The 19,364-nt window shown below is 35.9% G+C and overlaps 1 protein-coding gene across 3 annotated transcripts in view; it reads left to right on the top strand.

Moving 5' to 3' along the window:
- Positions 1-19,364, top strand: part of LOC145674331 (cell adhesion molecule Dscam1-like) — a 1,494,831-nt gene that overhangs the window by 1,132,653 nt on the left and 342,814 nt on the right. For all 3 annotated transcript variants that reach the window (XM_081744257.1, XM_081744259.1, XM_081744258.1), the window contains exon 7: positions 5,819-5,939. In XM_081744257.1, the coding sequence (XP_081600383.1) occupies positions 5,819-5,939 (121 nt within the window). The remainder of the gene's footprint in view (positions 1-5,818; positions 5,940-19,364) is intronic.

The following is a 19,364-nucleotide window of genomic DNA, read 5'->3' as shown; positions in this document are numbered from 1 at the left end:
TCTTTCTCCCTCAGAACAGATCTGAGGTGTCGTGGAATAGAGTCGTAGATGTCGTAAAGGATAGCAAGTGGGATATTACATCATTCGGCCTGCAGGACACAATTTAGTTCCATATGAGAAAATGGAGGCTGAAATATGCGTAGAAATCGTACCTTCAAAACGGGTCACAAATGTTCAATCGTGTTAAGATCTGGGAATGGGACAGGCCAGGAAATATGTTCAATATCATTTCGATGTCCCTGAAACTACACAAGCACCGTTAGTAGTAGCTCTACAATTCGAGATGTGAATAGGTACAGTGTCATCAGGGAAGAAGGTGTAATTTCATTCAATCAACATTTTGACCATAGGATGCACACGGTCACCTAAAATGGCGACGCAATCACATATAGCGACGCGATAGCTAAACATTAAAGCAGGATCAACTTGGAACCAGGGTAATGCGGCCCATAGTATCCCGCAGCCGCCGCTTTTTTTGACGATTGGCCGCAGACACCGAGATCTTACCCTTATTTGGGTGCTGCCACACATAAGCATAACACATGATCTACAATTAGTTGAACGGTTACTCATTCGACCGTATCACACATTTCCAGTCATCAGCGTCCCATATTGCACTTTCGCGGTACCATTGGTGTCGTATTAATTTATTATTTTCCTTTATCAACGGTTTCGTCCGTGAAACTTGACTCCGTATGTTTAATAACTCTCGACGGACTGTGATTGTCGACACATGCTATAGGAGGTGCTGCTTAAAACCCTCATTCACTTGCAGCGCAACCGCAAGACGATTCTGAGAGACAATTCGGTTTAATGCTCGGACAAGTCACTCATAGTTTTCTTATGACCACTGTTGTTCTTTGCTAATGTGATTTTGCCGTAAGTTTTGTTATCACCTTGCATAGCGTCTCTCGAAAAATTCAACACATTCGCCATTTTTGCCACGTTTGCATCAGATAACTGATTGACAGAAATTAGCACTCGTTGAAAATCTGAGATGTTTCCATTTTGTGCTACTAACGACTGCTCATTTCATTGGATACTGCTGTTCTGTTTCTTCTCGCATAGCTCTGAATTTCTCTATACACAGTATCACGAGCGGTCGACGTCTGAGCATTGCAACGCACATATCTGACGTATTTATACCTCCATATCTTTCTATTGGTTTGATAACCATATATATCATCATCATCATAGATAATCTGCCATTATTGAGTGCTAATTTGGCGGAACTGAGAAACTTCCATGCCAGATGGTCTTCCGTTAACATCTTCGTCTTCACATACTACTTTCTTTTTTCATCGTCTACCAATTGTAGCCTCCTTCATCTTCTCCCTTTCCTTCATGCTAATCACACCCGATAGCTCGTTCCTCATTATACAATTCCTTCCCAGCCAGTGTCACAACCAATTTCTGTCCCTGTTTTAAATAGTATCTAAATATGTTCTTTTGCTTTACCGTTTCTAATATCTACTCATATTCCTTTTGTCTTTTGATTCACATAATTCTCTCCATTCTTCTCCACACCCATTTTTCGAAAGCTTCCCGTCATTTATCATCACCTTTTTTTTAAATAATATCCATATTCCTATCCCATACAATAAAATGCTCCACACAAAACAATGATTCTCAACTCTCTATTCAAGGACCCACAAAATAGCTATTCTCTTTTAAACGCTTATTTCGCTATTTCTATCCTTGTTTTGTTTCGTAATAATATTACTACCCAGATATCGAAAAATAGCTACCTTTCTATTCTCTCCCCTCCTATTATGATTGATTTCGACCGCGTCGTTCCAATCACCATTGTTTTTTTTCTTTCTAATATGTATTTTCATCCTATATTCTTGAACACTCACTCAAGTTTACCAACATCTTATTGATCTTCTCTTCACATTCTGCAACAAGTTCATATCATCTGCAAATTGTATATACCTAATCATTCTATCTCTTGCCGAAATTACGTATTCACGTTCACTATCTCTTCTAAATATGTATTAAATTATGTTGGCGAGAAGCAGCACGCCAGTCAAACTCTCCTTCCAATGTCAGCCTCCTCTGCCATTTCCTTTCTTATTCCAACAGTTACTTGTTGTTTCACATATAAATTTCTTATGATTCTTTGATCTTCCTAACTCAACCTTCTTTAGAATTCCAAATTCTCGCGGCCAAAACCATTTTCTAGATCAATAAATTCATCAAACACCTCATTCCCTTTTTCTACAAACTTTTCACTCATTGTCCTTAATAATCCAATTGTATCTCTTCTACCACTATTCTTCTGAACTCGAACTGTTCTTTCTCAACTTTTTCGTTCGTTTCTCCATATAATATTCTGGTCAGTATTCGATGCATAATTTCTGCTGCATTTGATATAAGGCGAATAATTTTATAGTCATCACATCTATCTCTATTTGCTGAATCAGTTGTGAGATTATGATGAAAGAAAACATAGGTAACGTTATGAATAGCGGGCCAACACTATCAGATCAGTGGGAAAGGTTTGTTATTCAGACAGCGTACTTATTTTAAACAGAAATAAATATTTCAATCGGGTCTCCACATTGCAATTTGTGTATTTTTTTTAGTCTTATTGCTATATCGATAAGTTGTATCTTCTCTTAACCTAGTTTTTCTCTTGCTGTTAGACTTTGGATATGTTACTCTGTTCTTCTCTTAATGTCAGGTGATCATTCAAACGTATTTCGTGGTAAGACGCACAGGTTTACTTGTGAATGGCTCATACCACCGTTTTTGGGTTCACCAATTTACACTCTAAGGATATTTTCGTGTGATTCTGAGATTTTGAGGTCACTATATCCCTTGTCAGAAGATTATTCGACCCAATATACTTAGAAATAAGAGAGATTAAAGAGTATCTTGCAGCTTTGTTCGTGGACATTCTTGGAGCATTGAACAATGTGTGTCACATTTCAAAAGTTTGAGAAATCTAATTATACCAGGACTATACAACGTACTTAAAAAGTATTGCCAAAACAGAAATATAAAGGTATCCCCCGATAGGAACATCGATAAAAATAACTGCGAAAGTTTGTCCCCAAGGATGAGTCATCGGCTCAGTTTTCTTGGATATAATTTTCAATCCTTTCTGAAACAACTAAACAATTTACCAAAAATGGCAGGAGCGATAACATATACAGAAGATATATGTATCTTTTTTGTCTGTGTGTGTGTGTGCGTCAACATCAGAAAAAAAATATATTAAAAAGGACTCATCATCATTGGAAAGCTCAACGCATGGTTTGAGAACAGTAAACTGCAAATTTCAGCCGAGATATCAAAATGTATGCTATTCTACGGAAGCTTGTAGAAATCATATAATAAAAGTTAGAAGAACCAACATCAAAAGAACAAGAGAGCATAAATATCTAGGGATCATATTGCAAATAATAATAATAATAATAATAATAATAATAATAATAATAATAATAATAATAATAATCAAGAAACACATTATAACAGCGCGTAATGTACATTATAACATTGTAAGCATCTTTTACAACAAATAATACGCAGATACCATTACACAATATTTGAGTCAAAAATAGGCTACGAGAGCAGCATTTGAAGACATAGACAGATGAAACGTCAAAATGAATCAAGCCATATATAGAACACAAAGAGGAATACTGATCAGGATCACAGGAGCATACATCAAACCACCTTTGAATTCCATATTGACTATTCAAGAAATTCCACATCTAACGTTGAGAAGAAACAAACGAACGCAAAGTACTGATTAAAGTAAAATGAACAGGACAAAATGATTCTCAACATAGGATCAGCCGCATATTCACGAAACGAAACAGGAGAACAAATACGAAGTAGATGTGAGGAAAGAGGGTACAGTATCAAAACAGGAAGAAGAGTATTTGAAATCTCTCAAGCATCAAATGACGTCTTAAATTAAATCACATAGTACCTTCTCAAGGAATCATACACTTTTCTAAGTCGATACGGCTCATGAAAACAAATCTCCATATATTTGCTTTCAAAACCAATTCAAACTGTGAGTGGATAGAATACAACGCAACGCCGGAACATATATTTCTCAAGTGTAAGATCGCACCACAAATGAAAGAAAAACGAGACACACTAAAGAACAAGACAACCAAGCAAATTAAAAAGGGCATTATTTGACAACAAACTAGCACAAAAAGCAAGCCAATGTCTTAAATTATCATTCTTAAATCACACCCAAGGAAACAGATGAAAACTAGCAGTCTAAATGGAGAGATGAGTGAATGAACTACAGACAAAGAAGGAGGAAGAAAGGAAACAATATAGAGACCTACAAAGTTGATAATTCAGGGAAACCCAACCAGCAAAGAGGTTTTTCAAATAAGAAATGAAGGAGCCGTGTAGCGAGAAAGTGCACATCGTTTTTTCGGACAACGTATAGAACATCGCATTGAACCAGACAATGACATCAGTCCCTTGACACACAGTGTATGTGAAAAAGGACAAGGAAAGAAAACACATGCATAGGTGAAATCAGAAATGAAACAAATTGGAACTAGACAAAATTAGACCAAATGTGTTGAAACACACGGCCGGAAAACACAAATAAAGCCAACTAAAAATGAGGTGAAACAAATTCTCAAGGAAAAGAAACATATAGATGAAATGCTTAGTGCAGCAAAACACCAATTCTGAAAACAAAACAAGGTCAAATTACAAATGTAGAAACAAATACTGAAGACTATTTTTTCTTATTTTTCTCATGTAGAAAAAGGAAACAATGTAAACAATGTAAATTTCAAATGTTAATATTATGAAGGGTATCCCTAATATTAAAAATATAAATAATGAGGACAATCAGGACAGGGCACTTACAGTTATCTGTCTAAACATTGAACCTTAAGAAGTATTGTCATAATCTTAGAAACTATAATGTATAATGGTGCCACATAAAATTTAATATGCAGATACTAAACGTCATATACTTAAAAAAAAAAACTTAAATGATATTAAACAATTTTATGTTGCATACCAGATGAAAAGGCTTAATGAGACGATTCCGAAAATGCAGTTTTCTTTTTTAAATTGAGCTATCCACAGTTTCCTTGATCGGGACTTTGTCCTTTAAGAGCCAGTCAAACGTGTCTTCTACCTACAAATGTAGAAAATACGTTTTATTTTAAACATAATAATGTATCGTCATACTTTGTGATGTGAGACATTTTATCGATATCACAGATACAGTTGGCATAAAGGGGATTTGTGAATTAACCTCCTTCATATACGAACATGACACCCTTGAAGTTCTCCCTTTCGGGCACACTAAATGATAAAATGTAGGATCATATACAACGAGAAATGATGTATATGAGGAAGAAAATTGAATGTATTTGTGCTTCTAACACACAGTATCATCAATTACATGTGAATTCTGCTTTCTTCTACGGTGTTGTCAACGATGGCTTAACAATGGCAGACATTATGAGATTGGGAAACACAATGCAAGAACTATTAAGTTTATAGCAGCATTATGTGGCTGAATCTATATATTCAAAAAGGAGCTACTACTTTGTAACACCCTGTATACATTTATTATGTATAACGTAGATGTGTTCCGTATAATAAGGTAGCTTACTGAATCATTCCATTATTTTAAAATTCATAACATATTTGTGGAGTACATCTTAGGAAATATGTTTTTGTAGTCTTTTTGTGTGTGTGTGTGTGTTTTACGATTAATCCGCTTACTAACTCAAAGTAATCTATATTTGTCACTCTTAATAAGATACTTTATATCACATAATTCAAAAGTTCATTCTGACTTTATTTTTTGTAGATGCTTCAAACAGCATGCCCCCGAGACTAGTCCAACGCGCTGTGAGCTCTCTAACCGCAGAACAGGGAAGCGATGTCCATATTAGTTGCGCAGCGCAAGGCAATCCACCACCAACTTTCAGGTAAGGGACTCACTATCTTCCCATTTCCTATCTCTTCCTTCTTGTATGTTTTCCAGTATTTGATCGTTTGTGCAATCGTTACGAAATGCTGTACGAATGTTAATAATGTCTCATCAGGTATCGAAGTACCAGAAAGTTGTTGTGTTTTATATATACAATGTTCGAAATACAAGCACCAGCAAGCAGTCGACGGATGTAATCTCCGAGAAAACACGAAGAGAACACGAAAACGTACGAAGAGGGCCCCTTCAACCCCTCCACAGACTCCGCCTCCAAGACTGGCTATAAAAGCGGATACGAGGCAAGAGACATCAGTTGTTAACTGGTCATATCCTACCTAACTCTCCAAGCTGCACTGAGCGGGAGAGACTTCTCTACCGAATATTACAACACCGTGACCATTTTAAAGTTTTACTAACGGTTGGAAACTGATGTTACTAAATTCGTTGAGGTCTCGAGTGGAACCAAAGTGCACGTTGGTTCAGTAGTAGAGTGCTCAGCTCTGCTGCAAGGGGTTCTTGATTCGATTCTAGATCATGCGAGTTCATGGCGAACAATATTGGGTTTGTGTTATTTTCTCGGCGTTCTCTCGTTTCCTCCTACATCCTCATTTCACCAATTATGTCATTACCATTCACTTCGAATAGTCGTCCTTTTTCATTTAGGCCACAGATCATAATTGTGAGACATATCACTAGGAATTTAATTCCATTCATTTTTAGAATGGGGCATTAGAAATTTTCAAAATTTTCCATTACAGTTGGTGTTCCTGTTCCCCTAAAAGTATGTTAACCTTCAGCTCTGCAAGTACGACAACAAGAATTTATTGGTTTCTTTCTTCGATATTAAAATAGTAATACAAATACAAATGAATTTCTTTTCACACTACCAAACTGCGGATGATTTTTAAACTACGGGGGAACTTCATTTGGCTAAGAGCTAGCACGTGTGCATTTGGCGTGTAAGACCTGGGTTCGATTTCTGGCGGGAGCTCATGTAGTTCGGATCCCACGTTAAGCTGTAAATCCACATTTCATATAGTCTCGCTGATGAAAGGGGCCTAAAACTCCAAAACCATATCGTATCATTAAACTATAGAGATCTAATATTAAAATTGGAAGTTTTAAAAAAATCTTCCGCTTCCGATATAAATAGAATGTAAAATTCGAAATCAGAACCAATTTTTGAGGCAATGAATTTATGTTAACATTTTTTTTTTTTACAATTCTTACAATCAGGGTGGTAAACGGTAAAGTTTGGTCAGAATGCTACATTTAGATTGTATAATATTAAAATTTGGTAAGAATGGTAAATTTAATGGAAAGAATTATATATATATATTTTTTTTTTTGAGAATGGTAAATTTATGGGGAAAATAGTTAATTTCGGTCAGGATGGTAAATATAAGGCAAAGGATAGTAAATTTCTATCAGAATGGTAAATTTGGATGGCAGAGTGGCACATTTTGGCCAGAAAGATAACTTTGGAGGGCATAGTCGTAAATTTTAATCAGAATGGTAAATTTGATGAGAAGAATGGTAAAGGGTGTAGCCGAATAAGACGGCGAAAAGTGCTCTTACACGGATTGCTATGATATTAATACTAAATGTATCTCATATCCAAAGATAACTTTGGTCGAAATTTCAATTTCAAATTCCTTAGAATTTCGAAGATATTGCTGAAAATTCGAAAATTAAAAATCTTCATACAAGTATCTCGGAAACAACTTAAGTTACGGGGATGATACAAATCATGAGTATATTTTCTTTCAAGAGTTTCACCGAAAACTCGAAACAATGTATTTCGCCATTCAAATTTCTAGCGAAAAGCGCGTTAAAAACATTCGAATTCAAATAGTTTTGCTTTATGTTCAAATGCATATATATTTTTTTTTATCTTTCACCAATAAGAGCAGCACCAACCCGCCTATGATATGTCTTGACCATGGTTTGATACTCGCGGTGCAACTTGATGTAAAATGAGGAAAATCAATGTCGGACAGGCCTGGAAGACATGCAACCCCCTTTACGCCATAAATGTATAAGGCAGCACGAATAACGTCAGAAGTCGAAGATGGTCGAGTTTGATTTTCTAACTCGTCATGAATGGTTCTACGTGGAAGTATAACTCGGATAATCGTACCTATTCCAGAAAAAGCGTGAGAACACTAGTGGCATTGATTTTCAGTCTGTCTTATTGGTTAGTAGGATACCAATATTTTAAATCGTGATTTACAGAAAAAAAGTTTTTCAGTATCCCTATATAATATATACCCACAAAATATTATAATGTACAAGATGATAACAGTGGTCGACAGTGACTTTTTTCATGAAACAAAGCGTTTCTTATAGTTTTCGAGCTGCTAAAAACGAATCTAAACTTAGTTTTCGCCCTGCACCCTCAAATTTTGAAATAATGTCAGTTATAGTAGATTTTGGTTAAGATTTTAAGGAAATCGCAGAACGGCAGGTTTGAAGCATCTGTGCTCCTTTACTAACTATCCCAGAATAACAAATGATGCCTCGTTGGAAAGCGTATAATACCCAAATTCTAATGGTAATCATTTAGGACCTACTGCGCTCAATTTGTAGCAGAAAAATAAAAATATTGAAAAAACGGGGAAAACCGGGTTTTTGAAGAAATTTAGAAAAGTTTGCAACACTGACAGTCACGCTACGCAAACATAAGCTCAGTAACCCATACCATATACATTTATGTGTAGTATATTAAAAATCAGAGAGATAGCTCAAACAAAAGAGGAGTAAAATAGTATGGAAATATTTAAAAAAAAAAAACGGAAAAATGTAATATTTGGAGAAATTAAGAAACGTTTGCAACGCACTTGCGATACTCACACATAAACTCTGTAGCAAACACCTCATACATTCAGGTAAAATACTCACATATGCTACCTGAAAAGAAGTTCAGAAAATTTTGTTAATAAAGTTTCCACGTATGTGAACTATCAACGTTTGTTTTGTAAAATTTCAGTTTTATTTTTTCCGAAAAGGAACACGGTCAGAATTTTTTTATTACACCCAATATTGCAATTTGTGAAAAAAATCGACCTATTGAACTCTGGCAATAAGCAACCTGTTGTATTTTCCTCCATCCCAGCCACCCTTCCACTGTTGCTCAGTTGTCTGCAGGTTTGAGTGTGTCGCAATGAGTTTGTGCGCGCCTTTCTCTTGTGTAAGTGTTTTCATGACTATTACAATGCCTCGAGATTGTGTTAACCACCCAGGTAATTTTTACAATGTATCTGGAGAATACATAGTTAAGGCAAAGAGGGAAAAAGTTAACACCTTTGGTAAGGAAGACTTGCGAACTATACTTTTACCCAGTTTTCGAAGTGAAAAAAAAAAGCGGAAACGGTATGTTTTATTACGATTTTGACTCGACATACCGGCTATCTAAATGTTAAAATAAAGTGAGGGTATGTTTCCTGAAAAATTGTATTTCTACTTATATAATGACTGAAAACCATTAGAGAACTTCTCTGAAGTTGTGCGGGGATATGGAGAAACTTTTATCCCCCACCAACAACTTTCTGAAAAATAAACCCCCTTATTTTGTATTATAGAAAATTGTACACGAAAATCCTCAAAAAAAAAACGAGTTTTTATATTAACAATTTCCTGCACGAAAACTCCCGGAACCCCCACTCGACTGAGGGGTATTTCAAATCCTCGGAGGATCCTACCCCACAGCAGACAACTTCTAAATCCGCCTATGCTCAAAACTGGCATTTATATGCATTAAGGCAAGAAGACATAACCATGCATAAGAAAGAAACAGTTCAATATGACACATCAAAATACAAACTAGATGAATTTATTTGAAGACACCTCATTTTCAAATTCAAAAGTTTGGAAAAATATAATAAAAATGTTGATGTTATTAACTTTGAAATTATTTCTACATAAGAAATATTTTTTGACGTGCAAAGCTATTCGTCAATTACTGTGTATAAAAATGGATTTATTAAATGTATTTAGAAGTGACGGTATGTCTTGATCACTGAGAAATCACAGGCGGTATTCCTTCATCCTTGAAAAACCAGAGGTGGTATGGCATACCACCGCATACCGCCTTACTTCGACCACTGCTTCTACAGCAAAGTTGATGAAGATAGGCAGTGGGTACTTACTACAACATGTAATAACTGTGCTTCGCGTCTCCGGTCGTGGTTGAAAAACTAACGTCAAGCTAAAATGCTATTGGCGTTCCGATGATATGGCGCGAACCAGCCGACCACGTAAGTGACTGCTACTTCTGTGCTGTAAACATTTAAGGTATGAAAGGGAAGTACAGAAAGAAAAATTAACTATCCTGAGAATATTTCGTCTGCAAAAAGACCTGTCAAATACAGTGATTACGTTAAGGTTCCTGTCTTCCAGCAACATGATCTCTAGTTGAGGACAAAACAAACGTAGCTTCTTCAGAATCAGAGAGCTCAGAATCATATTTTGAATTTGAAGAGAGAAACAAAGCACATTTTGTAACACAAAGTAATTTAAATGACTTTCTGCGAAATTTGAAACCAAGTCGCAGGTTGAAATTCTTGGATTCAGACTTAAGCAATAGAATTTACTTGACGTAAGTGCCACCGTTTTTTCATACAGGAAACAACATGCACCATTCAGAGTTTTTTGTTCATCAGGAAGATACACTTTGTTTTTGTTCTGATGTCAATGATTTGTTTGCTGCTCTTGGCACAACACATGTGGCACAGAAGTGGAGACGTTTTATTTACTCTTCAAAGAGCAGTCTTAAGGCTGTTTCAATACACAGTGGCAATATCCTTCCAAGTGTACCAATTGCTTATGTTACACAGGTGAAAGAAACATAATATCATTAAACTTATATAAGAAAAAGTTCAGTACAACGTTTATAAATGGCACATTGTTGCCGATTTCAAAGTTATAGGCATACTTACAGGACTACAGAGTGGATACAAGAAACATTGTTTTTTTTTTATGCGAATGGAACTCTCGAACCCGAGGTACTCACTATCAGAAGAAAGAATGGCCACGACCTATTACAATGCAAGTAGGTGTTAAGAATGTTGCAAACTCCCCTCTAGTTAAATCTGAAGACACATATCTCCCTCCACTCCATATAAAATTTGGTCTTAGAAAAACGTTTGTGGCTGCAATGGACAAGAGCGAAGCTGGATTTCAGTATTTGACACGTAAATTTCCGAATCTAAGCGCCAACAAAGTGAAGGCTGGTGTATTCATCTGCTCCCAGAAAAGAGATCTAATGCTTGACCATGACTTTGATGCAGTGCTTAGTACCCTTGAACTGTAGTGTTCGGTATCATTTAAGAGTTTTTGCTCCGGTATCTTAGGCAAGACAAAGGCTGAGAACTGCAAAACACTCGTGGACAATTTGTTGAATAGTTATAAAAGGCATGTCACTGAAAATTCGCTTTCCACACAGTCATCTAGACTTCTTTCCACCGAATCTCGCCGACGTAAGTGATGAGTATGCTGTAAAGTTTCACCAAACAATAACAGCAATAGAGAGACATTACCAAAGTGGATAGAAACCGAATATGCTTGCGGACAATTGTTGGGGATTGGTTAGGCACACTGAAGACACCCATAGGAGGAAGGTCAAATCAAAACAATGAACTAGCTGAATCATATGCAGTGTTCTTTGGTGACATAGAGTATATACTTCTTTATCGCAATGGGAATATTCATATTATACATATATTTCTTTGTTTGTTCGAGTTAACCAACTTTTTCTCACCTCGTAAATAGGTGATAATTCTTTAATTTAATGAATGTATTGGATGTGTGTTACTGAGCTTATGTGTGAGTATCGCAAGTGTGTTGCAAACTTAAAAAAAAAAAATCTCCAAATATTAAATTTTCCCGTTTAATAAAATTACTTCCACACTATTTTCCTCCCTTTTGTTTGAGCTATCTCTCTGACTTTTTAAATATAGTACACCTGAATGTATATGGGATGGGTTACTGAGCTTATGTTTTACGTAGCGTGACTGTCAGTGTTGCAAACTTTTCTAAGTTTCTTCAGAAACCCCGTTTTTCCCAGTTTTTCAATATCTTTCTTCTTCTTCTTCTACAAATTGAGTGAGATGGGTCCTAAATGTTTACCGTTTTAATTCTTATTTCATGCGCTTTCCAACGAGGTATCATTTGTTATTCTGGGATAGTTAGGAAAGGAGCACAGAGGCTTCAAACCTGCCGTTCTGCGATTTCCTTAAAATTTTAACCAAAATCTACTTTAACTGACATTATTTCAAAATCTGAGAGTGCAGGGCGAAAACTAAGTTCAGATTCGTTTACAGCAGCTAGAAAATTATAAAGTACACCTGCTTCAAACAAAAAAAAAAATGAAGTCCATTTTTTTCGAACTGTGTAATACAAAAATATTCAGAATGTACTTGTAATGTATTTTCTGTATTAGAACTCATTACAAGGAAACTAGAGGACACAGTATGTGTAACCTTCAATTTTAATCACTATGTATGTTTATTACTAAAGTGACAAGACCGGCAAAATACAATTTGCTTAGAATCTCTGAAAGTTGAACAATATTGGCAAAGTATCGTGCACGTGAAATGTAACAAATGTTTGTAGCGATATGTGAACATCGAAACATTCGACTCCCATGTGCACATTCACAATTATACGGCTTTAGGCCCGAATACCTTAATGAAGTTGGAACAAAATCAATATAACACCTATAACATCTCCCTACTAATATGTCAAGATCGTACCTCGAATTTAACGGTGTGGGTATTTCCTTTCAGGAAATGGAGATTGATGCTCTTGTCTTCATTCATCATTTCAAGAGTTGAGTTGATTTTGAGTTTAATGTCCCTTTCAGCAGCAAGGCTATATGAGATGTGGACCTACGGATTAACTAGGAATCTAAATCACACGAGCTCCCGCCAGGAATCAAACCCGAGTCTCATACGCCAAAGGCTCTTTTGCTAACAGCTTAGCGAAAAAAAAGGAGCTGTCATTCATCATTTCAGCCGAGTAGAAAACTGTCAGAGACAACTAATAGGAACCTGCAAAAGGAATTTGTAAGTTTCTTTCTGTCAACTCCAGGAAGTTCAGGCTGTTAGCAGATGTGACTTTTGCGAAAGAGTCTGTATACCTGCCCCAACCGTGCTCTTCTACTTCTAATCCTAATGTGTTCTCTCCGATGTGCTGTCATTCCATATTTTTTTTTCTTTTAACTTTCTTTTCTTTTCTTTCTTTTTCTGAATTCACTTGTCAAGGCCATCGTCAGAATTAAGTCGATTACCGAAAGCTTTATGTAAATAAGAAGCTATCCGGGATAACAATCCAACTTAAAGAAGCAACTTGTTGTCCAGTTGGTGACATAGAAAACAATATTTGTCCAAAAATACCATGAACTTTCTCAACAACCCAGCGAATGTTAGTAACATAGCGGGAAAAGTTCACCTCAGCCGTAGTCAATTGCCTGTTCCTACCCTTCACTGTGTGTATTAAAATTGTAAATGCTCTTTCTTCCAAATATTCGCTTCTATCCCGAATGCTGAGATTCACGCAATAAATATTACCTTATGCCATGATAATCGCTAGCTCATTTGGATCTTATATGTTGGCGCCAGCATATATAATATATACAAGAGTTTGTTTGTGTTTGTCTGTCTGTTTGTTTGCGTGTGGCCTGGGGACCAGTCGAATGGACCGAGAGTTACTAAATTTTGGTCAGGGGTACCTGGCCCCGGACCCGATCAAGACAAAGCACTTTTTAAAAAAAAAAAATCGAACCAGGGGGTCTCAGGGGGGCGTTTATCGGGACATGTAAAAGTAGTAGAAAATGACCGATATTAGTGTCAAATTCATAGCTTTCGCGGTCGCAGAAATCAATGGTGACACTTCCATTAGCGATGACTTGACAATTTAGTTACAATTGTATGGGGGCCGGGTGGGGGAACCCAAGACATGTAAAAAAAACGCCCAAAATAACCGATATTAATATCAAATCCATAGTTTTCAAGGTCGCTGAGATAAATAGTGATACTCCCACAGACGTTGCCTTCCAAATACAGCCCCCGTGCAGAGCACGGGTATATTCAACTAGTCTACAATATAATCAGTCAACTATGAATAGTAAATGACTTACATAGAGGCAACTTTTTTTTGTTTGCAGGGTACGATTTTCATTCATACTCGTTATTCGATCTCTTGCCATATCGAATGTATCTTCCATCAAAGGTCTTCTAAATGGTCAAAAGTATTGTGAAGTTTCCGTGCCACAATAGTTTTTTTTTTTTTTAAATTGTTATGAGCTCTTCTCGCGAACATGCTGCGACTTCGACCTTAGAGGGCAAAATGATTTTTTTTTTTTTTTCGAAGGACGTCATAAGAGTCGCACACATATAAGAAACTTGTTGTTCCATTTCCATCCCTAGAATAACAGCACTAAAACTATTCGTATTGCCAGTACTCACTTTAAACAAAAACGTAACAGTAATTAAATAACAGTTCGATTATCACAGGCATTAGCGCTCTCACTAGGTTTGTCCAAGATGTACGAGTATGAGAGTTATATTGTCAAGTAGAGCCATTCATGACAAGCCGGAAATTCAAATTTGTCCATCTTTGACTTCTGGCAGTATTTGTGCCGGCCAAAAAATTTATGCCATAACGCGAGCTACATATCTTCCATGCGTTTCCGACTTTAGTTTTCCTCATTTTACACCAAGTTGCACCGCGAGTATCAAACCATGGTCAACATATACTATAGACGATTTGCTATTGCTTTTATGTTGGAACTTGGAAGATGGCCACTCAAAAATAAGGGACACATATTTGAATTCGACTATTGTCGACGCAATAGAAGAAATTCCTAGAAATTTGAATGGCAAAATACATAGTTTCTAGTTTTCGGTAAGGCCCTTTAAGCAAAATATATTCATGTTTTGTTTCAAGCTCGTAACTTAAGTCGTTTCCAAGACATAAACAATTTTTGATTTTCGAATTTTCAACAATAACCCTGAAATTCCAAGGAATTAGAAGTTGATTTTCTGGCCAATGTTATCTTGGGATATGATATACATTTGTATAAATATCACATCAATCCGTGTAAGGGAAATTTCTACTATCTTACTCCGCTACACCCTTTCGATCAGAATGGTAAATTTGTTGAAAAGAATGCTAAATTTCGGTCAGAATGGTAAATTTAGAGGAACAAATGGTAAATTTTGGCCACAATGGAAAATTTGGCAGACACAATGGTAAATTTTAGAAAGAATGGTAAAATTGAGGGGAAGAAATGTAAATTTCAGTTGCAATAGTAAATTTATGGGAGAAGGAGTAAATGTCGGTCAGGATGGTAAATTTGTTGGGAAGAATGGTAAATTTCGGTCAGAATGGTAAATTTGTTGGGAAGAATGGTAAATTTAATTAAGAATGGTAAAATTGGAGGGAAGAATTGTAACGTTTGGTCAGAATGGTAAATTAGATGGAACTAATGGTGAATTTCGGTCAAAATGGTAAATTTTGAGACGAATTGGTAAATTTTGGTCATAATGGTAAATTTAGCAAAATAGTGGTAAAGTATGGTCAAAATGGTAAACTTAGGTGCAAATGACAAATTTCAGTAAGAATGGTACGGAAGGAATAGTCAGTTTCGGTCAGATTTGAAGAGCGTTATATAAATTTCAACCAGAATAGTAAATTTACAGGTTATAATGGTAAATTTTGGTCACAATGGTAAATTTGTGAGGAAGAATTTTCATTTCCGATTAGAATGATACATTTAGAAAAAGAATAGCAAATTTTGTTCAGAATGGTCAGTTTAAAGGGAATTATGTTAAATTTCGGTCAGAATGGTAATTTTGAAAAGCATAATGATAAATGTCTGTCACACTGGTAAACTAGAAGGAAATAATGGTTAATTTCAGTGAGAATCCTAAATTTCGGTCAGAATGGTAAGTTTGCGGGGTATAATTTTAAATTTTGGTCAGAATGGTAAATTTGGAAAGAAAATGGTAACTTTTAGGTAGATTTGTAAACTAGAAGGAAATAATGGTAAATTTCGCTCACAATGGTAAATTTAGGGAAAATAGTTTTAAATATCGATCAAAATGGCAAATTTAAGGGAAACAATTAGAATTCCAGTCAGAATAGAAAATTTGGAAAGCATAATTTTAAATTTTGGTCAAAATGCTAAATTTGGAGGGAAGAATGGTAACTTTTGGTCAGACTTGTAAACTAGAAGGAAATAATGGTAAAAGTTGTTTAAAATGGTAAATTTAGGGAAAAGAATGGTAAATTTTGGTAAGAATGGTAAATTTCAGGGAAACAATAGAAATTTCAGGGAGTTTCGCTTAGAATAGTAAATTTGGAGGGGATAATGGTAAATTTTGGTCTGAATGGTAAGTTTGGAAAACATAATGGTAAAGTTTGGTCAGAATGTTAAAATTCAAGAGAAGAGTTGTAAATATCGGTCCGAATGGTAAATATTTTAAAGAAAATGTTAAATTTCAGTCAGAGCGGTAAATTTAGGAAGAAGAATATTAAATTTTGGCCAGAATGGTAAACTTAAGTGAAAAAATAGTAAATTTTGGTCAGAATGGTAAATTTCGAGGTAATAATGGTAATTCTTTTCAGAGTGTTAAATTTGGAGGGCATAATGGTAAATTTTGGCCCGACACGTAAATTTGAGTGAAAGAATGTTACATTTCGATCAGAGTGGTAATTTTATATATCATAATGATAACTTTCGTTCAGATTGGTAAAATGTGTTGAAACTTATAGTCAAACTTTTAAATTTTAGGGAAAACAATGTTAAATTTCGGTCAGATTTATAAATTCGACGGAAAGAGTTGTAAGTTTCACAGGAAATGGTAACCGTTTGTAGCATAATGTTAAACTTAGGAGCTATGGTTAAATTTGGAGGTTAGGCTGGTAAATTTGAGGAAGAATTGTAAATTTCTGGAAGAATGGTAAATTTTGAGGTGGTAACGATGAAGATATGGAGTAAATAGAGAGCTTTGAAAGCAATTGCGTTGAAAAATGCATTTATCAGACGAAGAGAAGCATGAAGTATGAGGATGGAAGAAACGAATATGATCAGTGTATGCATAGTCATGGATTTACTTAAAATATACCTCCAAAACTATCGACAACACTGTTGATGTTCTGGTTACCTGTCACCACTGTCTTTTACCAACGTCAAGTCCCTATCGTACTCTTTCCTCGATCGTGTTGCTGCTAAGAAGGAAGCAGCAAACTGTGACGTCAATTTGCTTTCAGTTGGGAATGGCTGGGAATTAGCAAGAAATGAAAAAAATGGTTTATTTTTTTAACGTCCGTTTTAAATATGCAAATAATGCTTAAGATAGGATTTTTTAAAAGCCATTGAATACATATTACAAAACAAAGGTTTCTCGACATATTTTACTCTTTCTTTTCTGATAGTTGTAGACAGACCAAAGGCCAGACAGAATTGTTGTATAAGACATATTATACAACACTTATCCACAGCACAGTTTGGAAGTCTAATAAATACAAACCCTTAAACCGTGAATTTGTAATATAAACTAAGCATTAAAAAAATGAATGCGTTTGTAAAAATATATCAGAAGCATTAAATTTTGTAACAAAGCAAAATTAAGATACTAAAAGCAAGTGAGTTTGGTTTCACATTGCAATACAACGGGTGGATGGGCGTGGTGGGTCAGTGTTAGAGCGTTTACCTCTAGGTAATGGTGTTCCTGGTTCGATCCCTTTCAAATTAAGCTTGTGGTTGACAACATCGTGCCCGTAAGTTCTGTCAGAGTACTTCCACTTCCTCCCAGTTTATCATCCACAATTACTTCCATCATCATTCACTTGATTTAATCATCTTCTCCTTTTACCAAAAGTGCATGACCGTGGGATCTTGCACTGAAAGATTATTTTGCAAAACAAAGGTAGATATAAAAACTATACGACATCCATATTCTAACTAGATAGATTTATCTATCTATCTATCGATATATATATATATATATATATATATACAGGGTATTTCAGATAAAACGTCCAGTGCTTATAAATCCGAGACGGCTGAGAATAAAAAAATGAAACAAAAACTGAGATAGGAAAATGTCATAGGGCGCATCACATGGTGTGGTTGTGGTGACTCCCAGGGCCCTCCTTCAAGGGGGCCCAGGGGCCAACTTCAAATTTTCAAATAGGAACATGTATTGAATCATACCTCATGCAATAGTCCCTGAAATACGAAACAACTTTTGTAGGAAACAATTTTCGATTTGGGGCACCGTTTTCAAAATGGCCGCAAAAAGTCCTGTATCAGTTTGAAGTTGGCACCTGGGCCCCCTTCACGGAGTTTCCTGAGGGTCACCACAACAACACCACTTGATATGCTTTATCATCGTTTATATCTCAGTTTTTGTTTCATCTCTCTATTCTCAGTCGTTTCTGGTTTAGGCCTATAAGCACTGGACGTTTTATCTGATACAGGACCCACTTTTTGCGGCCATTTAAAAACGGTGGCCCAAATCGAAAATTGTTTCCTACAAAAGTTGTTTCGTTTCTCAAGTACTATTGAATGAGGTATAATTCAATACATGTTCCTATTTGAAAATTTGAAGTTGGCCCCTGGGCCCCCTTGAAGGAGGGCCCTGAGGGTCACCACAAGAACACCGTGTGATGCGCCCTATGACATTTTACTATCTCAGTTTTTGTTTCATCTTTTTATTCTCAGCCGTTTCGGATTTATAAGCACTGGACGTTTTATCTGAAACACCCTGTGTATATATATATATATATAGCGCCATATCCGGTATTGAAAATAGGCGGATAACAACGAGGTGGAACCTAAGCTCTTTCGTGGCTGAGCGATTAGCGTGTGCGCTAGACTCGGGTTCGATTCCTGGCGGGAGCTCATGTGGTTCGGATTTCACGTTAAACAGTAGGTCCACGTCATATATAGCCTCGCTGCTGAACGGGACATTAAACTCAAAATAAACTCAACGGGTTAGGACCTAGGGAATAAATAAGGTTCTTTAGAAAACTAGAGATCTTAAGTTGAAGACTTTTGCATTTATTGCGCAAAATGATGCGTGTGTTTATCGTTAGGTCTAAAGTTTTATCTGTTCTTTAAAGTTTATCCTCAAATCTCAGTTACACACCATTCACGTTCAAGTACTAATGCAGTTATTTTATGAACATAGAAATTGTATTTGACTAAACTATTCTGGGATATTTAGAATTACGTCACTTCTTAGTGGGCTTTTGCAAGCGAGAAACATATCCACGAAGAAACTAAATGTGAACTAAAAGCAGATAATTTGTGTTATTATTTAGTCCTTTTTTTTTTTTTTTTTTTTTGTCATTGCGAATTATGTCGTGGAATTTGCGTGAGAATATCTGCCACATGGACTGGCCACCGTATTCC

This window comes from Thermobia domestica, chromosome 17, assembly GCF_964235325.1.
Source record: "Thermobia domestica chromosome 17, izTheDome1.hap1.1, whole genome shotgun sequence".
NCBI lineage: Eukaryota > Metazoa > Arthropoda > Insecta > Zygentoma > Lepismatidae > Thermobia > Thermobia domestica.
This window is presented reverse-complemented; position numbering and strand designations above follow the sequence as displayed.